Source organism: Acanthopagrus latus, chromosome 11 (assembly GCF_904848185.1).
Source record: "Acanthopagrus latus isolate v.2019 chromosome 11, fAcaLat1.1, whole genome shotgun sequence".
NCBI lineage: Eukaryota > Metazoa > Chordata > Actinopteri > Spariformes > Sparidae > Acanthopagrus > Acanthopagrus latus.
The window spans coordinates 5,549,678-5,574,118 of NC_051049.1; the positions used below are offsets into that span (position 1 = coordinate 5,549,678).

Below are 24,441 nucleotides of genomic sequence, written 5' to 3' on the forward strand. Positions count from 1 at the left end.
TACTTAACAACTCAGACTGATTCGATTAAAACAGACTGTTTCCAGTGTCATTGAGTCCTGACAACTAGAAGACTCAAACAATCTTCTGTGTGGCCCTTAAAATAAAAATGGAATAGTATCAAACTGCATTTTTTGGCACTATAGTTTCAGGAAACTAAGCTAAAATACATATTATTGTCTTATAAAGCTACTGTGAATAACTTGTGGACAAATATTAACTCTCCTTTAAGCTCCGTTTTGAGAGTAAAAGAGTAAAACAGTTGTCTCAGCTTGATTTACCTTTTTCACCCGCAAGTCACTACCTTTTCTTGTCTGTGTTTAGTTTGTGGTGCTGTGGAGATAACAGAGACAATGCTCAAACTTTTTCATGATTCCCACTCAGAAGTTTTCAGATGGCAAAAGCCAGAATTGGTTGAATTAGCTGCTTTGTGAAAAGCACCTAATGCTCATTAATAAAGCTTAACCTGTTTCCATTTCTTAAAATAACAGTGATATATTTTTTTAAACTGGCCATGAGAACACACTATTTTTCATGCTAATTTAATGTCACAGACCCACACAGGAGATCATCTTTTTTTTTTAAATCCTCAATTTAGGTTTATTTCTTCTTATTCACATCTTACGTTGAGTCCATGTGACTTACTGACGTCATAAAAATGCACAAACAGATGCATTAAATATCTATGTGGCATTTCTATCCATCCTTGAGAGTGGACGTGCAGCTCCTTCAAACTTCACTACATCTTTTGTACATTTTGTTTAATATTTTCCGGCTTTATCAAGGAAAAACCTGTCGACTGTCACCACTATCCTGTTTCTGCTGTTGTCAACCCTCCTGATGATGCACTACAGAATTATAAAGTGGCTTTATAGGTGTTAACACAGGCTTATGTGTGTAAATAAATAACTATATATGTCCGTGTAGCATGAGGGAGCTACAAACTTTCATTTTGTGATCCATACATTGTATAATAGCACTTTTTCTGGTTTATATGCTCCTAACATGAATCCAGAGGCAGGTGGAGGTGATAGCGAGTCACACATGAGTTTTGTGTGTACAGACATGTGGATGGAGTTACTCACAGCACTCGTATACTGTAAAACTGAGGTGATCTTCCTTCAGTAGAGTCCCAAAACCAGCAGCACGGACAGTAAGACCTCAGGGTTTATATTCGTTATCTCTTCATGTGCATCAGATGAGAATGATGCCAGGCCTCCTGTGTGTTCATAACACACACAGCCTGCTCTGCCTGCTGCTCCAGTCGACGCCCTGCAAAAACAACTCTCACACACGGAACAAGGAAGTTATGCACCTGTCGCTCCTCTCTAACCCGAAACTATCCGCGACCTCGATAATAATCGGTACGTACCTCCTTTATTTATTATATTCGTATACACTTATATAATACAAGTGGTGTAGTTTTTCGGGGAGTGGGTGTGAAGGTGTGTTTAGCAGTTTCCGGGGGTGCTGAGTTAAGGGGGGAAATTAAAGTTACCTGCGGTGTGGCTCAGAGCCAAGCTGAATGTTTTTTGTTTCACTTCATACCTTGCCACGCTTTCATGTTGTTGGTATTTTGAAGCCCCATCATGTTAGAAGCTGAGGCGGAAGGAGTACCGAGTGAGGAGCAGCAGCATCAGGTCGGCCCGGAGGACACGCCGCCTGCTGCCCCCGCTGAGGGCACAGAGGAGCGGGCAGTGGAGAGCGGAGCGGCCCCCTCCGCTGCCCCCGAGGAGGGCACAGAGGAGCAGCTAGAGGAGGCCGGTGAGGCCCCTGTCCTGCACACCACCACCGCCCCCGCCGAGGTACCAACTGCCCGCACGGAGGAGCCGGCAGCGGTCCCGGTCCTGGACACCACCGGCCCCGTAGAGGCGCCTAATGGCCAAACGGAGGAGCCGGCAGCGAAGGAGGGGGGAGCGGTTCCGACCCAGCACACCGTCAGCTCCGTGGAGTCACCTGTGGACCAGTTCAAACACAGAAAGTTCTTTGTGTTGAGGGTAAATACTTTCACTTTTCTGTTTGACAGCCGGGAGGTTTGTGCTGCCCTGATTTGTTCGAGAAACAAACCAGTTCTGCCAGAAACTATTGTTAGCCTCTTTAAGCTAGCTGCAAATGTCAGTTTGTTACCGGTACATTACATCACACCCGCAGACGCCACATCGACTGTGTTACGTCAGCGCGTCCGCCATATTGGATTGGCAGGTTAGCCTCAGGGAGGTTTTGATCAAATCTGGACTGCAGCGATGGAGGCAAAGTCCAATTAATTGATATGAAAGCTGCTCAGTGGCGCATAAAGTCTAAATGACTCGCCTCTTCTCCTCTAAGCCTTCATTATGGGGCGCACAGAGCATGCGCACTGAGCCGGCTAACTTCCTGTTTAGCGCCCGGCTAACTTGAATGGAGATTTCTGTTCAGTAAGTTCAATAAATGCCTTTTTGACTGTGATGTAAAATAATAAAGTTAAAAAAAAAAGATAAAGTAAAAAAAATACAAGATAATAAAGTAAAACATAAAATGAATAATACATAGATTAGAATAATTAGAATAAAATAATGGAGATAAGATAATTTAATCATGTGGCTTTTCTAGACTTTCCAAGTGTTATTGGACTGAATGGCTCAAATTATGACATACAATTGAGTCATGTCATGGGGGCTGTGATGCTCAAAAAACTGTTTTAGAGAGCCTGGCGCTCATCCTGGGGCCTGGGCGGCAATGTAAATAATTACAAGTACACCTAAAAAATCTGAATAAAACGCCCTAACGTTTACATATAGGGATGCTGGTGTGGCCCTTTAAACATGTTGATGTCACTCATGAGTGTTACTGCACCGACTGTATGTATTTTTATACAGGGTTGGTTTTCTCATATATTAAGTCTGACTTGCAAGATGTAGACTGTTTGCTTTCCCCACGACTGTGTTTAATATTTTCTTTTTCTGATACAGTGACTGTAATCCATACATCTTACTGGGAGACTAAAATTTAAAAAGGAGGTTGTTGTGATGGTGCCAGAGAGGTGTTGATCAACTATATTAAGGCTAGACCAATACATTCATTTTATATTAGTTTATATATCTGTAACTGCATGTATGTCGGCACTTAAGTAACAAGAAGTTGCCGTGCGGAAATACTGAAGATAAGATTGAGGTAATTGAAAGGAACTCTTGCCATTATGTAGTTAGTTTTTAAGGGAGCACTGACAAGTTGCCAGTCCACAGCCTCGCACCAGGCTCAGATTACGGTCAGACGCGGCGGAGTCCTCAGTATGAACTCCTAATCTTTTCAAGTTTCTCCAACTTGGCATTGAAAGAATAAAACACAAAGTGTAAGGATAGAACCACATCTTATGAAAATGACACTCTGAATGTGAAGCGCACTGGAAAACAGAAATGCTTGTAGCTGACAATTTGAACGTGTCGTGTAATATGTGCCGAAGCTTCCCCTCATTTCTTCAAATACCTGAGTTACTCAGATTTACACGGGAAGCTGCACGCTCAGCTTTCTTCATTTGCAGTCATTGTCATATTCAGAGGCTTCGTGTTTTTGTTTATTGTTATTTTGTTTGACACACAGGCGCGCTGACATTTTGTTGGAGTACCAGTCCCAGCTGCGTATCTGCCTCAAAGATTACCCCTTAAGCTCTCTGTGCACACATTGTGATTGTCACAATGGAAAATTAGAAAGTGACACCCGTGCATTTCTGTCTCCTCAGCCTGGCACTCTGAATCAGGCCCTCAAAGACGTTGAAGCTCTGGTGGATAAAGAAGTAGATGGCAGCGTTCACAGCATTTGGCTGATGGCAGAGTGAGTTCATGATACCCCTTTCTGTCACACAGTGTCATGTTCTTGTTGTCAATGCAGTGTAATGTGTGCGAAAAACGTGTGTGAAAACCTTGTATTATTTTTGGTAACACTTGGGTAACGCCACCACCCCCGTTCCTCATTTATAAGCAATGTTTAGACACTTAACAAATGGTTTATAAAGCAATGTGATGCAGCTGTTGGCACATAGGACACTTTTTTTTTCCTTTTCATCATTAATGTATTTGTTAACAATCATAACTATTTAGCAGCTGTAAATTAAGCTCCAGCAGATGGTGTTTACTCAGTGACCATGGAGACTAAAGATGTAAATAGCTGATTAATTATGCAAGTTTGTTTATAATTTTTACTTATTTATTTAAAAATACAGTGTAGATAGATCAGTTTTCATCTTGCATTGGTGCTGCAACAATAATTCTTATTATTTAGTAATCCGCTGGTTTCATTTATCAGCTCAGCCAACTGTCAGAGAACTTTTTATCCCAATGAAACTGGGAGCGTTCAGCTTTAAAGTGAAACTCTCGCCAAAAAGCAACCTAGGCTTTATTTGTGAATGTATATGAGTCAAACCTTCATGTTAAAGCATAATTACAATGATTTTGTTTTCCGTCAAGCTCATTTTCAATGGAGTGTTCGAAAGCTCATACACTAGCATCAAAATCCCTTTTTTGAAAACACCAAGAAGGCTCGACACAACATGAAACTTTGCTCGTAGTATCACCAGGGTCGCTACACATGAACACGAGAACATTGTTTGTGTACACAGAGTTTACTAAAAAAGAACGTTTTTAAACAACTCATGTTAGCCGCTGTATCTTCGGCGCGACGCCGGCATGGCAGACAAAAAGTGTCGATCCCAGAGTGCAACCTGAAGGAAGGCTTGAGGAGCCGTCCACCATTACTCTCCTTCCTGTTAGCATAACACACAAAGACAAACTCCAAAACAACTGAAGGGTGAAGAGTTATAAGGTTCCAAGGTTTCCACATGACAGTGAGGATGTAAAGTTGACTATATCATGTGTTGCTCATTCATAATCCATCATTTGAATATTATGTACTGTATAAATGCAAATGACCTGCTGCCTTCTGGGAATGAGTAGAACGCCTGTAACAGATTATACACACGGATGTTTGTCATATATCACATATATCAGATGCTTCAGTGCCGGCCCGTAGTTAACCCAAATACCAATGTCCTTATCAAAGCTCAAAGCTCCAAGAATATTACAGAAGTCAGTGCAGAGGTAGTGATCTAACTGCTTGAACTCAAAACAAAATGAAGTGACTGCAGGACATTTACCGAGTGCACTTCGAGATGTCAGGTTGCATCACTCCTGAAAAAAGCTTTCAGGAAACATTTAAAAGGCTGGCCATGTGAGAATGAATAATACATCCCATTTATGCAGCTCTGTCCGACACACGTTAACGTTTGTCCTACATTTGGCCTGCAGTTATTCACGCTACAGGAGCCGCTGTAGGATTTTTATTGCAACAAAAAAAGAGTGCATTGATTCAGTGTCACTGCTGCAGAATTTACCCCGAGGGAGGCCTGGTGACAAAAGACAGAAAAACATGAGAAATTCCTCAAATCTGTCTTGGCTGGTGATTGTCACGATCTTTTGGAGTAAAATGAAATCATATCATCAATTTCTATCATTGTGATTCACGATTCATTTCCCTTCTGAGATTCTGTTTATCTTACAGTTAGAGAAGGTGGTTTTATTCATGTAAAATTAATAAAATACAGTGTCTTTAAGACTGAAAATAGCCACAGTTGTTAAAGAGAAAATAAAAAGTGACCAAAGATACTTCATACTGGAGGATGATTTGATACTTTGCTGAAGGGAATAGCTCAACGTTTAGGAAATACTCTTAATCATTTCTTGCTGAGGATTACATGAGAAGATTGATTCCACACCAAGACTTCTTCCACACGGTACAAACGCCCACTAACATCTGGCTTCTGTCTTCACTGTGAATGAATACAGTCTGCATTCTCTCCCGCGTCAGATGACTCTGCAGCAGTCGCAGGTGTTTATCGGCTCCAGCTTTGATTGGCTGTGATGGAAACACAACACCTGGGTCGACACTCGCATTTTTCGCCTCATTTCCAGCGTGAAGCTATTACGCACATTGAGATTAAGGCCAACGGTGTGTCGTTATCCATCTGTTCTTGATCAGGCGGCTCTCGAGCATTGTTTCAGTCAGCACTGAGTGTTTCCTTTTCATTCTTCTTTTATTTAAGTCTTTCTTTTAAAATGTTACAATGTCATGCACCTCCATGCTGCTTTCTAGTGCTGCCTGATGTTGAACCTGGCACACCAGAAAAAATAGAAAGGCAAACGAAAAAGCAGTCGATCGCCTATTCCCTTGTTTGAAAAGCCCTCTGTTACAGGAGAGGTCCCTGGTCCAAATCCCAGATGAACCCCCAATTTTCGATCCAAGCCCTTGATAACACACTTACCCAAACTAGGTCTAACATAACTAACAAGCTACAAATTTAAAATGTATTAATCATCAGCAAACCAAGCAGATAGTGATTTTTGACCACAATTAGTGGTGGTGGCTTGACAACAAGCTGCTTATGCTCATAGTTGGGTTTATGCAGAAAAAAAACATATTAAGGGTTAATGTTTGGAAAAGATAATATTTTTGCTTAAGAGATCTGAAACATGACTGGAAATTGAAATTATTCGGTGGTTTCACGCTTGTTCACACAAATGTTGAAACGCAGACTTGAACTGCTGTCGCTGGCTTCTCACCTGCAGCTCCGCCAGCATCCCCTCCACCTTCCAACATGAAAGTCAAATCATAACCATGTGATGTGAATGTAATATGACGTGGTTTGTAGAAGTGTCGGTATGTTGCACAGCCTGTGACACGTACTAATGTGAACGCATCCATGGTTTCCAGAGACGATAACAACAGAAAATCTGTTCTGACGACTGGGCCGCAATCTTCTCTCCTCCATCTCTGCAACAAAGAGAATAATGTGTTTCCAAAAATGTCTAAAAACTAAAACCCAAAATAGGAATCCTTTGTTGGCCTCATCGTCCCGGAGTGTCCTCCAGAGGTTCATCAGTTCAGGCCCTGGTGTCTTCTTGCTGACTCAAACTGTGTTGTTGTATCAAGCCGAGCGGCAGCAGCGTGTCAGACACCCACAGTCTGATCCTGGATCTCTGTAACACCTCTGTACCCGTGCCCAGTCAAGATAAACTCATTTCATTAGCACAGTCAAAGCTCTTCACCCACACCTTTCCCATGATGCTGTGGCTGTTCAGTGAACTGTCTTTTTTGGCCTCCGGCTGCCAGCAGCAATCAAGAGTGTTTCACTCGGAGTTGGCCACATGAGCCCGGCTCAGCGGGCCGTGAGGAAGAGAGCCACTCCAAGAGAATCCATGCCACCATGAATTAGTTGTGTGCAGGGCGGTGTGGGAGAGAGTGTGTGTGTGAGATGATGCTTTTTGTGACTTCAATTAGCGGGACAGACTTTTGAACACACATGGACGATGTGTGTTTCTGCTTTAAAGGTGTTTCTGTTAATTTGATTTTTCTCCCCTTTTTTTGCGTTGGTTAAAGTTTTGCAACTTAGAGCTGCTTGCATGCATATTGTATGATCTTTGCCGAGGGGCATTTTTGGAAATTGTGAGGCTTTTACGGTACATAATTGAGCAGCTTTGCTATACATGTTTTTTGTATTAACTTCAGATAACCTCCCACAGAATACTAACATCACAAGTGCACTTCACACAAAAAGACTCAAACACACATAGTTAAAATCACCCTCTGCAGCAGAGGCAGTTCTCAACATAAGGAGTGTGACGTCCACAGGGAGGTAGCGAGGCACGGCTGTCTGTCCGGCAACTGTTCCTGGCCAAAAAAGTAATCTGACCCCAGTACAGTAGATAGAGAATCATCCATTTTACAGTTTGTTTTTATACAGACTGAATAAAAACTTTAGAGGTGCTGGTAGACGATTATACTTAAGGACATAGTCAGACCCCCTATTTCAAGTCTTAATGCTAAGCTAAGCTAACTGGCTGCCGACCCCAGACACAAATTTTGCATATAGACATGAGAGTGGTATCAATCTTCTAATCTAGCTCCCAGCACATAAGTGTATGTCCCAAAATGTTTCAGGCTATATCGAAATACACAACATCTCAATGACTTTATGTTAAGTGCATGTCATAAATTCTTGATTTAACCAACAGGATTGAATTATTATTTTTTTAAACACATTTCCACCTATCTCACATTTTAATCTGATTATAACTGATGCTTTATATTACAATTATGAAGCGCTCTCTGCTGTTATGTTTGCCTGTAGGCTTTTATAGGGCTGAGTAATAAGGACAAAAATCAAATATCAGAATATTTATTTAATTTTTTTAATACCGTGACATCAATGTGGATGAAGGCAAGTGTGAAAACAATTTGGTAAGTTCATTAAATGACGTCACTTTATTTAATGCAGCTACATAACAATATCCCAAATCTAAGACAATATAAAGGGATGGATGTTGAACTTTGATACTTAAATTGCACTGTCTGAATTGCCCCAATACTGTCGAATATGTTTCGTCATTCGATACCAAATTTCAATACCTAAGGAGTAAATCTCATCAGCATCAGTGAGCCATACACATGCATCGTCCTCGCTGTGCCAAGATCTCGTAGTGCTGGTGATTGGCTGTCAAAAACTCGAGGTCACGCCCACAGACGGGGTTCACCACATGTATGTGTGATGTAATCTTTTATTAAAACGGATTTAATACAGTTAGTATAAAAAGGAATCTTGTGACCCCAAGTCTGTGAACCACTGCTGATTTATGGCAAAGGAAAGCAGAAGAAATAATATTTGTCTCTCAGACGTTCCTTTAATCTTTATTTTATACCTTTTCTTTGTGAATCACTGGATCATTGTTTGTTTCGCTACAAAAGAAAGAAAAAGAAGTTCTGCTTTGCTTGAACCGGTTACATAACATGTGCAACCGGTGATGAAGGATCTCAAGTGGACAGTGCTTTCAGGGGTCACAAGATAAAGAGGTTGAGAAATGGAAAACCCTCTAATCTGCACTTAGATGTTGATTAATGACACCCATTTATTACCCATCCATTTATCTCCCCAGCACGTCAACATTTACCTTCGTGAGGGAGGATTTATTGCAGAGCTGTTGCGTTAGACCGCGTTAGTTTTAAACCAGTGCTGCTCCTTACACACTGTATAGATGAAGACATAAAGGGGTCAAATGGATCAGACATGTCACACGTAGGAAAGTGTTTTTTTCTTCCTGTCATCTGCTTTCCATTCATCCCTCTGTCATTGCGCATACAGATAACATTGTTGAAAATCACGCACCTTTTTGTTCAGAGTCGAGTGAACCGATGAATTCTGTTTGCATCAAATTTAAAATCAAGATACCAAGGAGTGATTCTTGTGTCTGGATGTTTCAGGGTGGATCACTGGAACAACGAGAAAGAGCGTATCGTTCTCATCACTGACAGCTCTCTCCTGGTCTGCAAGTACGACTTTGTGATGTTCAGCGTCGACTATATACAGAGGATAGCCCTGAACTTCGTGGACCGCATCTCCTATGGAGCCTTCAGCTTCCCCAAGCGCTCCCTGCTGCGGTAAGTGCCCTCACTGCACCTTGATTCAACTTGAACCTCCGACCCATAAAACCTGCAGCTTTAACCTCAGAAGGTTAGTGTCAAGTGAAACTTCTGACGCTTCAACTTAAAATTCATACTCAGCACCGGGTGAACGCCGAGATGGACCCGGGACCAGCCGGTTGGTGCGTGAATGTGACATTTTTGACATGATGATCACGATGTATTGTGTCACAGAGATGGCTACAAAAGGTCAGCATGCAAACCAACTAGCTAACTGCTAACTAACTAACTGAGCTAACAGGCTAAACACAGCTATAGTTAGCAGCAGTTAGCGGGTGACATGCTGCCACCAATTTTTTGTTTTAAACAGAAGAATACATTTTGCACCAATGGCATCAACATATTTCTTGACACTGGATTGGTGTGAAAGACAGGATGGTGTTGTAGAGAGAGATTTGGATCTCTGATGTCCCGTCAGTAATTTCCAGTAAATCTACTTTAAAGCTGCTCTGTGTAGCGTGTTGTTGCTTTAAAAAATAAAAGCCCATCTTGGAGAATTACAGCAGCCTTAATTGTCAGCTGTGTTTTCGAATGTTCGCCCTGCTAAAAGCTCGACCGCGTGCAGTGTCATTTCCTGCTGGTATGCAATCGCCTCATAACTTCTTTCAGCGAAACGTATCGTACGACACATTCACAAGTTTTTGCATCAATTTTGAAGACGGGATGAAAAATGTAACGCGCAGCTTTTTTTTTTCAAATGAATTTCAAAGATGGAAAGAGTTTGCATGATTTACTAAAAAGTATCAACGGTGATTTGAGTTGTCAGTGTAAAAAGAGTGACATGATGAGGAGGGCAGCATCAGGCGGCTGTGTGGCGAGGAGGGGATCAGTGCAGGGAGCAACCAGGGACACATGAAGGAAACAGTCGTGGCAGAGAGAGAGACGAATGTGTGGAGAGTTTTTTCGGGGGTAAGGAGTGCAGAGCTGTCACTTGGAGCTGTCGCTTAACTGATTAGTGGCAAAATTAATGTAGTCCTTTCATCTAAACCTTTTAAAAGACGGCTCAGGGGATACCAAACCAACTAAAACTAATTTGATGAATAAAACGTAATGTGCTGTGAAGAGCTTAGAGAGCACTGGCTTTATTGGAGGCTTTATCTCTGCACATTACGTTGAATTATACATAAAACGCTCGTGAAAGCCACCCGGGAGTCCAACAGTAAAGAGACGGTTTCAAATAAGAAAGACTCGAGCCTCAAACATTTCGTCTCTCTGTCTTCATCTTCACAGCTTTCTCCCTCTTTCTCCTTGTCTTCCTCTCTGTTTCTCCCTCAGGAAGTGTCTTCTTTTCGCGTCTAGGTCATTCCGTCTTATTTTTGGCAGAAGCTGATCAGTGAAGTTCATGTATGTATGAAACCGAATCCTCCCTACCGCTTTTATGGTACAACAAACTTTGTTTCCTGATCACAAAATAAGTGTGAGTGACTGATAGTACAAGTCAGGCCTCCACGATTATTCATCCGCTGCGTTAAAGCAACATTATGTAACTTTTTTTTTAAACCTTTAAATATCAGCTTCGAAATCGTGTTGATGGCACAGTGTCTTGTAATAAGTGAATGGGTTGTATACATCCTCAGCCTAGCACTGGCCCCTATAGCACTCATGTATAAATTTGTCTGCCAAGCCAGAGACCACTGTTCAAGACTTTGTTTAAACATTTTTAAGCCCGAAACAACCAGACATTTATTTTTTTTACAAAACATCGGGACACTTACAAACCCGTGTTAGTGGCAACAAAACCTGATATTTTTTCACGAGACATCAAGACCATTTCCAGTGTGTTATCCAGAACCAGGTACCTTTTTTCGTGACCTTAGCCAAGAGTTTTGTTTCTAATATTAAACAGAGCATAGACACATTTTTTTCATAATACAAAATTAACAATTGAACACTTAAGAAATGTAATGTTAAATGTGTGTGTTTGTTCAGGTGATTAGGTCAATATGAGCAACACCTTTTAATACAACTAGTCATGTGATTTTAATCTAACATATTGATTGTAGCTGCTTTAACACACAGACTAAAGCAAGCAATAAACTGAGCACATTCCCTTAAATGTCAAACAAGCTAATTTAGGTCTTTGATATATTTTACTGTATATGTCTGTTGTTTGGCGTTAAAAGTGATATTGGCTGTGATGAGACTCAAACAAACCTGTCAGGGAAAACAAAAAAAAAAGACACCGAAGAAGTCTTCAGCTCCGATGCATCATAAAGCTCAGACAGTGATGGAATACAACTTATTTCCTACAGTATGTGTGATGTAAATCAACATATCAACATGAGTCAGCTGCTTCCTCATCAGTCACATTAACAACACTTGATACTCTTGAGGTATCGCTGTTCACAGTCAGCGTGAGTGTGAGAATACAGCTGACGTCTCTACAGCTGACGGTCCGTCTGACCACTTGATGTCAGTGTGCACCCTCAGTAGAGACGGTTCAAGTCAGGAGCACGCCACATCACATTTCTCCATCTGTTTGATGTTGTCATGGATGACTCTGCAGCTGCTAGTGTGAATCAGCGCTGAAGTCCAGAGCCCCTCTACTGCACGGGCTGCACCACACTTGACTACAGCAACCCTGACTGAGATATTCCACGTATTATTTACATGTTTTCAGCTTATTTTTAAAGTCATTTCTTTTCAGTAGTCGGTTGCAAGAAGTGTATCAAATCACATCGCAGGTCACCACTAACATTAAGTTGGGATTTCTCTGGTTTTGGATTTCATTGTTCTAACCTTTGCAGCTCAGAATATAATGAATATAGTATAATACAATGAAATGGCTGAATGCAACATTCATGAACGTTTGACCCCTGCGTTCCCCGACCATCAGCTTCAGAACAGAGAATATCAAACCCCCCTCGACGGAGCGTCTTGTTTGGCGCCACTACCCTTGTCTGGGCTCCATCAGCCTCCCCGAAACCTTGATGATGCCAGTAGAAAGTGTTGAGGGAGTGTCAGTATTTTTAGTCCTGATGATTTTGTTTTCTCTAGGTGCGCCCATGAAGAAAAAGCAGAGTATATTCTGCATCTGTTGGGAAAGATGTGTTTTAAGTGCCTTCTTTCCAAACTGTCTAGACAAACTAATTACCCGGCACATCATCTATTTTTTTTATTCCTGTCTGAAAGAGTTGGGTGTGGAGGTTTAAAGCAGCCCCACTAGAGGTTGCTTCAGTAACAGTTGGAGGAAATATATACTGTATATGTATGAAGGTTGGAAATAATCCCAACACTGCATGTCTCTGTTTCTGAACTGATCAGATGTGGGATTCTCTTCTGGATGAGGCTTCAGCGGGATGATGCCTTATTTAGCCTCCACCTTCAACTACTTAAAACAGCTTTATTAACTAGAATTTCCTCCTCACATGCTGACACAAGAGGCCTTATTTTTTATTTTATTTTTTTCTTACATTGGTTATTATATTACGGATCAAACAGGTGTAAGAGTTGTAGTTTGACCCGGCCTCTTTTTAATCATCGTGCTGTCGTTCTGCAGGGACTCTGACCACACCTATTCAAAGCAAAGCAGCTTACTCGTTCAGACAGCAGAGGGCAGTCAGTACATAGCCTCTGTTTAAGATGTCATCAGCATAATGTGCTGTGGGATAAATCATCAGATGAAAGTTTAGTCAGAGCCACGTGTGTTGTGATATGAAGCAAACAAGTTCAATGGTAAAAATCTGTGCTTAAATGTTCAGGAAAGTATTTTTTCTTCCCTTTGCCAGTAAGAAGGAAATGCACACACACACCAGCGATTTCCTAATTATAATGACTAACACTCCTTAACCAGATCAAAATGTGCAAACTTGTGATTCATTAAAATCGCAGTTGAAAGATACTGAATCACTTTTTTTTTTTTTTTTTTTTACTGAGGTAAAACTTTTAGGGATCACAGGTTAAGGGCAGTATCTCACAGGAAGTTTTATAGGCATGTCAGTTGCGAGAGCGGGAAGAGGATTTCGTAATACTTATGTTTTAGTTGCAAGTTGCACCACACAGTTTATACAAACCTTGCTATTGTCTCATCTCAGCTACTGATCTGTCATCCGCAGCGAAAACAAGTGTTGTGTGAGCTGCTGTTAGTTCAGAAGAAAGCAACTTTTGTAGCTTTTTCCAAAATGTACATTGAGCTTGCATTGCTCCACTCCATTTCCTAAAGTTGAGCATCAGATTTATTTATTTTTTTAAATATGTGTAGCAGAGGCTGAGATATCATAGATCTTTCTAGATTAAACTCCAAACTGCATCTGACATTTCCCGTAGTGCAACTCAGTTAGACCCCTCTCCCCCCCCCCCCCCCCCGACTCCTGAAGACCACATCTTTGCAACTCCACACCTCCAATTTGTAATGCAGTCATTCTGATAAAAATCTCAAACCAAGCCCATACACCCCTGATGACGTCAGTGTGATACCATCAGGATTATATTTTGTAACTTTGGAAAAGCTCCCTCAAGAGCCTCATGAAACATTATCCATCTGTTTGTCTTGGTGCGTGTGATGGATAAACGTCATATTCATACATTTTAAAATGTAATCCATGTCATGTTGTAGTTTTCAAACAACTATATTATCCCCATTCAAAGTAATGCATTAGTTTTTTTCAAAGAGGTCAAATAAGGCAGGTTAGGAGAGGTGACATTATACTACATCAATCAAAAAGCTGTTTATTTATAGAGCCATGTCTACATGACAGATTACTTTTGCAACTCTTGGGATTAAAACATGGGTTATCTTCACTCCTGTGTTGCCAGTTGGAGTAGCAGGGCAAGTGGACTTTAATGTTACAGAGAGGAGAGTGGGAGAAAACATAAAGAGTATCTGGTGAGTGACACAGCGTTACCTTGAGTAAACTTGAGGATTTCTCTGGGTTTGAACATTAATGGAAACATTTGGGATAATGTAACACAAGTCAACAAAATATATGACAAAGGTTTTGTTAGTTGTTTTTAGAGATGTCACATCTTTAAGTAGTTATTTTATATAATCCTTTAAAACCCCACCAACTTACCAGGGTTTGCTGCAACAGTTTATAAGGCCTCCAAGTTAAAGTTGCAACACTGAAGGGGAAATTTCACACTTGCTGCTTCCTTGACTCCAGTTAATCGACCTCAGCTGCACTGTCATAAGTAGGACATCCACCACATGAACTGCAAACAATTATATACAGCCTTGATAGTAAAAAAAAAAAAAAAATCACAACTGAGTCCTTTATATAACAGTTTATTTCCAGATATTGTATTATACCTGTAGCATGAGTTCTGTTTGAACACTACACAGAGTAAAAAAAAAAACAACAACATCACAGAAACAAAGCAGAGATCAGGAGCAGAGTCTGCACTCAGGCTGCTCCCCGGGTGTACGGCATAAATTGATAAACACCAAAAGACGTATAATGTTTTGGGCATGCTGCTCTGAGTTCGCACACCTTGGGAGCAGCTTTCAGCTTGTGGACTCCGCTTTATCAAGGTGGAAATATCTTTGCCAACAGCCTGCAGCTATGATATCACAGCTTTTGCATCAACAGTCACAGGGCTGTATGTTTAAGGCCTCAGAGGTTGCATGAGCAGCTTTATCATTAATAATGTAAATATCCATTTGAGGCTTGAATAGTGTTGGGAAATTGTGTTGAACAGGTAAGCTCGATTCTTTGTGTTTTTGTTTTTGTTTTCCACCCGTTTCCTTTCTTTTGACTCCTTTCACATGTTGCATGAAAACATGCTGGATGGATACATGTATGGATGGCTGACAAACCTGCAGGCTCTCTTGAGCAATCGGACCAGATTTGTTTGTTCACTCTGAGACAATGTGGGACACTTGCCATGACAACTGGAGCTTGGCTTGATATTTATCTTGTGTGTTGACTTACGAAGCGCCTGAAGCCCAGGGAGGAATTTTTCATCACTTGCCCTTAAGCTCAGAATACAGTTTCTCTTATGCTTGTGTGCATTTTGTATAAACACTGTGGATTAAGTGGAAGGTCAATAGAGGGTGGATCCCTTCAGTTTGACCTCTTCCTTCTTGTTTACAAGCCTGTTTTGGGAATTTTCCTTTAACACAAACCGTGCCTCGTTGAGAAACTTATGAATAGCGACATGGACGCATGCCTTTACCTTTTCTGTGTTTTGTGACTGTAGCGAAGTGAGGCGCAGTGAAAGTCCAAACCCCAGCTCTGCCACATAAACACAGTGAAGTCTTCCAAGGCCTCTGGCTGGAAAGCCCAGCCCTGCTCTGCCTGTTTGGGCTGGTCCCTCTCCCAGTGATAGCTTACCTGTGGAATTTGCCAAAGCTTTTTTATATCCCCATTTATACGAGGGCAATAGCTGTGTGTTCTTACAAAGGGCAATGTGTACAAATGTAAACCCAACGTCCTCGCTCGCTTTTGCTGAAATATAATCAGTCTTTTAGTCCAGGCTTTGCTTTTGTACCAGGTTTTTTTCCCCCTTCTTTTTCTTTCCTCCCCCTTTTCTTCCCGCATAGCATCGGCTCTGGAGGAGGCACACAATGTTCAGCAGCAGCATTGTCATTTTGAAAGTACTTGTGTAAACAGGGCTCGATGATTGCATTATGATGCAGCCCCTCCCTGGGACCGTGTCATATCAACAGCTACACCGCTATTGTTTAGCCTCAGGTGTTTAATTCTGTTTGGCAGGAAGTGCTCTTGCACAAGATGTGTGGCTAAATGAACACATCGGTATGACAGATCATTAAGGCAATCAGAACACTGTTGGGAAATCGCCTCCATCCCCATTTATTTTCTTCCTTTGTTACTTTTTTGCAAAGCAGCAGGTTCATTACAGACACCACAGACGGGGGCTAATACCACCATCAGTAGTTACAGCTGTTGACAGAATCACAAAAAGCCCACAACAGGTTGTTTGATTGCCATAACAAGCTGTACTTTGAGCACTGTTTGCATGTTTTTTATGTGTTAAATTGTTTAGCAAGTTGCCTCTTGAAAGCTGTCTGCAATGTCTTCACACAGTATTGAGCGCAAAATAAAATTGTTTGCACATCCGCACATCAAGTGCAGAGGTTACAAAGTCAGCAAAGAATGATTTGTGGGGCTTTTGTGAATACTTAATACACGGTGTTAAAAGTATACAGCAGGCAAATGACTTGCAGAACATAAAAAAAAAACAGCAGAAATGTTTCAGCAATGCACAAATGCCTGAGGAGACAATGAAATCTTTACAGGCATCTCTGATACTGAATCGGTGTTTGTGTGCAGGCGCTGTGTGGGCATTTCTCTTTCTTGTCGCTAATTTGTTGGCTTCTTCTAACACAAGAAAAAATAGATAAATGAAATGACATGTCAAATGTGTAAAATCCCTCACAGTGTCAAAATGTTTAAATTCAACAACTGATTGTATGTTTTACGAAATATGCACAGACATAAATTATTTCCACCTGACTTCTTGTTGTTTTGTGGGTTAATTAAAGTACAGTAACAGTAGTCAACAGTGTTGTTGTACTATGAGTGTAATTATGTCGGACTAAGGAGTTGAACCTGTTACAGCAGGTTTTTCTGGCTGCAGATTTGAATCAGGGTTTATCCTCGAGTTGTTTACCTGCTTTTTTAAACAGGTCACAGAGCTTCAAAGCTACAAAGAGCGAGGGTTGGTGATGTGAGTGATTCCACCTTCAGTCTTGGATTCACAAACGCCTGTCAGGCGGACACATGGTATTGTTTGTAAAAGTGGCCAAAATGACCCAACCCTGCAAAAATATCAACACATCGAAGCTTACAGGATGGCGGGAGTATATTGCATATGTAAAGAAGTTGTCTAAAGCCTTCTGCGGTTCCAGAAGATGCTGCATGATAATGTCCTTTGAGCCAGTATGAGTTGAGTCCAGTGTTTACGTACGACAACATGTGCTTCTTGCCAGCTTCATGATTGTTTTCCAGTGGAGGGGAGCTACTGGCATGTGCTCCTCTATTGCGCCCTGTGCTGCATTTTTCTTGAAAAAGGTTAAAATATTCCCGACTTCTCAGGGAGTCGCAGCATTCATCAGTGTCGCAGACAAAATGTTCTGCACCATTTGTAAGAGGGGCATGTTGGACAAATCAAAGCAGATCATAGCGTTGGTGTGTTTTGTTCTTTTGCTTTTAAATGTAGGCTACGTGTAACTATTCAACACACGACAGGTCGAAGTCGTGCATCTGTTTGAAAATGAAACTGCCGACCTCACCTCTGTAGCCCGCTACTTCAGACATTGATTCCAATGTTCTGCATGTTTAAAAAAAAATAAATAAATGAATAAAATAAATGTACAAACACTAAAATAAAGTTTTAGATTTAAGATCTTTTTTTAAACATTATTAATTGTATGTAGTTGATTTTTCTTTTTCCATCTGTCTGCGCCCCCTAGTGGCTGGAGTGCCTCTGCCCTGATCTGGCCCAGGCCACGTCTAGTTTTAACACACCCAAACCACCAACTGAACTGTCTGCGGTTGTGTCGCATTGTGGGTAACATAAACACCAGCTTTTGATAAGGTGGAACAATGTGAAATGCATGCTGGAAGACAAAAAAGAAGAAGAAGAAGAAGATATCTCCTGCATGTTTTGCTGCATCTGTTTTGATTCTTATTTTTAGACTATCCACTGCAAGTCCAACACTGGATGTTTTTAGTTTCCAAAAACTTGAGACAAAGAAAAGCAGCAAATCCTCACAACTTCAGTACATTTTATCTTAGCTCTGTTTAAATATTCCACAGGATGGTTCGCCCGATCAGAGATGTGGAGGAGGGTGTCGGGAACTCTCTGTGACCCTGTATCTTTTTGACAGTAACAAAGACACTGTATCCCCCCACACATCACATTCTTAGAGCCCCAGATCACATTTGATAGACATACAGTAAAAAAAGAGACTTGTGAAGCTCTTCACAGCGTGTTGATCACGACCAACATCATTTCCAAGGTGGGATCTGCAAGTGTTAGGAGGTCTGTTAGCTCTCAGTCTTCTGAGGTTTCATCAGGCAGAGGAATGATATGACCCTGAGGCATTTTCATTAAAAACCCATGGTATTTACTTTCAAATGGCGATGATGAGCACGCTGTAGATTACTTCTAAGCCTGGTCAATGTGAAATTGCCTGCACCTCAAATATTTGCCTTGAGGACAGATTAGTGCAATTTCATCTCGTCAGGAGGTCTCTATACATTTTTATTTGTGCACACAAATTCAAAGTACTGGGCGGCGATATGAAGCGAGAACACGCCAACTACACAGCCAAAGTTAGTTTTTTTTCTTTTTAGCACCATTAGAATTACTCCCTACTTGATTCCTTGGATAAAAGCCATGTGTGAAAACAACTCTGTGCCACATAATTGTCACTTATAACTGACAGCCTATATGTTGTTGCTATTCTGAATGTGGCCCGAGGCAGCGAAAGCATTTATATTCAGTGTTTTGTGTCTAATCCTCAACGGAAAACAAACAGATTCTTTTTTGTAGAAAGCAGCGAGTAATGTTATTGATCTGGTGACAACACGTACTGAAGCTTTGTCACATGGTTGAGTCGAATGTGTCACTGACGGAGAGAGTCTCTTTGTCATCGCCGGCGCTGTCTCGCTGTGTGTTTTAGGAGAGACGGGGAGGGGGTGAGAGTGTTCTGGGACCGGCTGAGAGAACCCTCCTTCATCTCCAGGTGGAACCCCTTCGCCACTGACTTCCCCTTCACCACCTTCACCTACCACCCCGTGAGGAACATCAGTGACAAGTTTGCCGCTCTCTGCGACGTAAGTGCTTCAATCAGTGATTATAACAGGCATTATTCAATATCAAGTTGTTTTTTTTTCCTTTCCTCGAGCATGTTGTATTATTTGTTCTTGTGTATGTCGAAGGTCTTGAAAGTTAAAAAAAAAAAGTCTGCGCCAACCTCCAACAGAAAACAGTGTTCCTGAAAGGCTTCGTCTGTAGCCCCGCCTTTAATCTGGTGACTTTGTGACATCACACTATGTCACCATGTCACACATTTGCATTATTTATTCCTATATTCACAGTAAAAGTGAAGCTGACTGGAAGTTCAAAACACAACAGAGGCGACCGTAGACATGGTGAGTGGAGCTGGCTCAGGCTTGTGTGAGCTGACCAATCAGAGCAGGCTGAGTAATCGGGAGAGGGGTGGGGCTTAAAGAGACAGGAGCTTAAAGTGGCAATCTCAAAAACTTCCGGAAGTGGCAACTGCAGGACCTCAGTGCTTCTCGGAGATCCGTTATCACCTGTGTGATGTCAGTTGGCAGTTTGCAGCTTTGCCACACCTCAATAACAACACCGCATCATCAAAACACTTACTATTTACAGAACAACAAAATGGTTGCTATAAAAGTAATGTCATGTATATACTTCATCACCAATTCATTCTCTAACATTAGGTTAACTTATTCCGGTCATTATGATGTGAACCACCTGCTCTCTCCGGCCGACCAACCACTGCTGGGCGAACGCGTCACTAACTATCATTATCATTGGTTTTACAGCATCAGTGTGCAATAGGCTCAATTAGATTAGATTACTTTAAACAGACGGAGAGGGAATACAGTGAAGTGCTGCTGAGTTTCTTGAACTTCAAGCATATAAACCTATTCTAGTGAAAATGAGCATAATATGTCTCCTTAAAAAGAATCAGTTTTTTAAAAAAAAAACAAAAAACATTCCATGCTTAATTCTCATGGAGTGGAGCCATGCACATAGTCGTGGTTTCATTTGTTGACGTTCTGAATAATTTGAGGTGAATGCTGCAACCCCATCGCAATTAGGAGCCCATAGTGTTGAAAGACTGAAAAACTCATCAGCAGCTTTTTCTTACGTTGCAACATCCCGGTCAGACAGAGGAACCCACACACCAGGGAAAGTTTGAAAATCACATATTTAATTTCTCCGCACACACAACTGAAACTGTAGGAACTGCTGGTACTTTTTTGACGAGTGTGCACCGAGACTTGCATGTCTCAGATTGTATTGTTGAAATTTTTCTTCGATTTTATTGTTCGGTGACTAATCCAGGTGGAGGTGTGTACTGCGAGACTCACAGGAGAGACAATCAACCCTCAATCTCTTAAAGAGGACTGACAGTGTGGTGAGATTCATCGTGCGGTCGATTAATCATCACGCAGAAAAGATTTACTGGAATTCAGATGTCATCCATGTGTGATCTATCAGGTTCCATAGAATATAACACTCACCACTGACGCACAGGACTGACCAGCTATCAGATATAAAGCGTATCTAAACTACGTCTTTTCAGGTTTAGATGTCAGTCTGCTTGTGCTGACAAACTTGTTTCGCCACCAAAACTTAACAAATATGATGCTTGCAAAACTTAGGGGGGGAATTTCAAAGTGACCTCATCCTGACGACTCAGCAGGAGGAAGAGTAAAGCAGTCTTCACACAACGCAGTGAAATTGTGTGTTTTGCAACGCGTCAAACGTGTCATACATGCTGCTTCTACAATCACACAGATTAAGAGAATTAAACACACTCCAGTGACTGCACACAAATGCAGACGGGGCCTGACAGATGCGAGAGAGAGGGAGTGCACAGACCTGGAAAAACATTTACTAAGAATGTGATGTAATCATAGTCTTAATTATATGACGCTGTGAAATGTGCTCTGTTGGGCAGGAATGTCCTCACTGTAGACAGTTAGTGATTACAGCAGATGGCGGATTTAGATTTGAGGCCTGACCTCTGCGTTAATGTTAAGCTTTGAATTAATAATAATAAAAATAATACCCTTTTTACCGACAAGCAAACTATTGAGTGATCCAGAGAAATATGTCTGGTGTCAAACATAATTTACTGCCCATTGCTGGTTAAATAAATGTGAAATGTTTAATTTCACCAGGCTTCACCCTCTTACAAGAAGGATAACTCAACTTGAATGGGCTAAAGGATTTGGCACCAAAGTTCATGTCTTACCTTAAGTGCAGCAATCATCATTAAGTTCAACTTAAAGTTACTGTAAGTCTCTGTATAAGACAACTTATTCAGAGATATTTACAGGTAGTCTTTTACAGCTGTCTACTCTTTAAACTTACTTCTTATCAGCGCAGGTTGAAAAATGGACCAGATGTCCTAAAAAGAAAACTCAATTACAAAATAACAAATTAAAACAAATTAAAAGCGCTGCTCAGTCTGCAAGTCAACCTTTGAGAGTGCACAGACACGGATCAGCTTTTTTTGCATGAAATGTTGATCGTGCTCTTGTTCATTTCTGAATCTGCTCTCTCAGTTTGTTTCTCAAGCTGTTTTGGCAGCCAACCATTCAGAAATGTTTTTTTGATGATTTTTAATTGTTTACTTTTAATGGTTTGTAATGGGTTTACAAATGTCTTCTGTTAAAAACAGAAAAAGAAGGAATGTAATTCATTCCTAGGTAAAATGTCTCTGCAGTCGTAACAGCTGTTTATGTTACCTTGGACTGTTTTCCAGCATGTTCATGGCACACAAAACAGAAGGACAACTCATCACTGACGATGGGAAAGGAGTCAATGTCTTTCTTTTAAAATTGTATTACTTTGCCAGTAATGGTTAAAACTTGGTTTTCAGGGGCAGAAGTCAAGGATCTGAGGGGGAAATGTGTTTTCTGCTCTTGCTCACAGATCCAGAGCTTTCGCGATCAGCTCAAAGATGCAGCGCAGAGAAGCCACGCCAGGAAGCCGGTTCCTGGGAAGGCTAACGGCGTCCTGCTCCTGAACCAGAACATCCTAATCGAGGCTTACGTGGGCCTCATGTCTTTCCTCGGGAACCAGAACAAACTGGGATACAGCATGGCTCGAGGAAACATTGGCTTCTAACTCTTGTGCATTCCCCGATAGTTCAGTTCACATGATGGTTCGCTTGTATTTAAAAGTCTTGTATTCATGTCGATAAATGTTTCATCATTCAAATTCTACAAGGAATTGACCAAAAGATTTTTTTTTTTTCCATGTCGGGTTGGAGCCTGGATTCTCAGGATGTTCTGTATGAAGGTTTTAAACAACCGTGTGTTCTCCCCCACTGCTTTACTACCAGTCTGTGGTGTCTGAGCACTCAGAAATATCCACATTTCAACACCGCTCTTCACTGGATGACGGATCCCCCGCCGCTCTCAAGGAGCTTTGTATTTGCTCCTCAGTGATATGGTAATTCAACTCTTTCGCAATGGGACTCCTTTCTTCCTCCCCCGGTGTCTCTGTTAAAAGCTCATTCCAATGCCATTCTGCCCCTTAGAGATTCACTGGAGCATGGGGGCACATTTGTCAGTTTAGTTTTATCATCCCTAGTGTATTTTTACAGTGAATACAGTGCTGGAATTTCCCCTTGATTTGTGTGTTTACTGCGTGTCACTCTGCCTTGTTTTGGTATCGTCTGTCTGCCACAGACAAGAAAATATAGGCTTACATATTTTGTTCTCGTTTCCTTTTGAGTGGTATAAAATATGCAGATTTTTTCAGGCAGATTCCTCTGCACTGTTTTTCTTCAGTGCATTTTATTATTCTATTATCACACCACGGTTCTGTCCATACAACTTCAGAACTCATGTTGAAAGAGAAACCAAGTGGTGACCTGTGACACGTCGGCAATGCCGCAACCCAAGATGTGCTGCTGTTGAGTGATATTATCGTACATTTAAAGATAGTACATGATGAAACAGGGGATCTCAGTCCTGAATGATTGAGCGACACCTGTGGTAACTTTTGGTACTAGCAAGAGCGGTTACAGGACACGTTTATTAAGCAGCTACTTTATCAGAAATATAACTGACGAGCATGTAATGGATCTGTTTGCAGCCAAAGAAGCCCACGTCATTTTAATAAAGAAGCTGATCCATAATGATTAAACCACGATTCGATTTCATCCTGCAAGAGGCAACAGTTAAAGTGATACTCTTGCTAAAATGCAACCTAGGCACTTGGAAAGAGGCACTTTTAAGATTTACCGTGTTTTCGTTTTAGGCTCAAGCTCATTTTCAGTGGGAGTGCATGGGGCACTCGTAAGCTAGCATCAAAATCTCTATTTTCAAAACATCAAGAAGACTCAACACAACATGAAACTTTGCTCGTAGTATCACCAGGGTCTCTACACATGAACACGAGCATTGAGAACATTGTTTGTGTACACAGAGTTTACTAAAAAGAAAGTTTCTGAACAACTCACGTTAGCAGTTGCTTCATCCTCTGGCCGTCGTCATGGCAGCCCAGACGTACTCGGGGATCGACATGTCTGGGTCGAGTGTATGTGGTTCAGTTGAGCTGTGTGTAGAGACCCTGGGTTGCATTTTGGCGAGAGATTCACTTTAAAGGAGAATCTCCTTTTTTGTTGTTGATTCTGGCGCCCCCTGTGGACCACAGCAGTAGTGTTCCTTCCTGTGATGAAGATCTTGATCCGGTTAGAAGTCAGTGAAAGACAGACGCAGTGTAGGCGACCTGAATACAAAGTGGTTTTTGTGACTGCTTCAAAATAAAAGCCACCAGCGAGCTCTGATTCAGCGTAAAAATAGCATCATTGGGCAAGTCATTTGAAAAATGTAATCAATTGCTCATCATGCATTACTCAGTAAAAACTAGTTGCTTTTGTAATTACTCATACGCAAAAAAAAAAAATGCTTTGCATAAATAACAATATGACTTTATGCTTTTCCATCTCAGTCATATCAAAGACACCTTCAGAAGCTTCCACACTGAAGCAAAATGCATCTTCCTGCGTGCAGAAACAGAATTAAGACATTATGCTTCAACAACAGTCCTGAGAGATTTACTGATCACCCGACAGCTAGCCACCATCCAACTCTTAACTAAATTTTGTGATGCTTCAATGTAGGCGTATCGCCAGCTAAGATCACACAAGATATGAATACAATAGTTCACAGCCTCCTGGCACCTCCTGGACTGGACGGCACAGAAAACTGACGTTAACCCTCCATCAGTAAGTCGGAGAACAAGCTGACTTGAAA

General features: G+C 41.3%; 1 protein-coding gene across 4 annotated transcripts; it reads left to right on the forward strand.

Annotated features, from left to right (window-relative positions):
- Nucleotides 1-683: 683 nt before the first annotated feature.
- Nucleotides 684-22,812, forward strand: tprg1 (tumor protein p63 regulated 1). Of its 4 annotated transcripts, none has more exons than XM_037114009.1 (6): nt 684-1,362; nt 1,581-1,995; nt 3,714-3,805; nt 9,281-9,457; nt 19,089-19,242; nt 19,507-19,546. In XM_037114009.1, the coding sequence occupies exons 2-6, from the start codon at nt 1,588-1,590 to the stop codon at nt 19,507-19,509; spliced, it is 834 nt and encodes a 277-aa protein (XP_036969904.1). In that variant the 5' UTR covers nt 684-1,362; nt 1,581-1,587; the 3' UTR covers nt 19,510-19,546. The 4 variants fall into 4 exon arrangements, with proteins under 4 accessions (XP_036969904.1, XP_036969903.1, XP_036969901.1 ...); XM_037114008.1 differs by lacking the exon at nt 19,507-19,546 and adding an exon at nt 22,109-22,812 and having other exon boundaries at nt 899-1,359; nt 1,578-1,995; XM_037114006.1 differs by lacking the exon at nt 19,507-19,546 and adding an exon at nt 22,109-22,812 and having other exon boundaries at nt 943-1,362.
- Nucleotides 22,813-24,441: the final 1,629 nt, after the last annotated feature.

Coding starts and splice junctions, on each gene's coding strand:
- tprg1 (XM_037114008.1), top strand. CDS start 1,588: ATGTTAGAAGCTGAGGCGGAAGGAGTACCGAGTGAGGAGCAGCAGCAT. Junction 9,458..19,088: donor CCCAAGCGCTCCCTGCTGCG/GTAAGTGCCCTC, acceptor TGTGTGTTTTAG/GAGAGACGGGGAGGGGGTGA. Junction 19,243..22,108: donor AGTTTGCCGCTCTCTGCGAC/GTAAGTGCTTCA, acceptor TCTTGCTCACAG/ATCCAGAGCTTTCGCGATCA.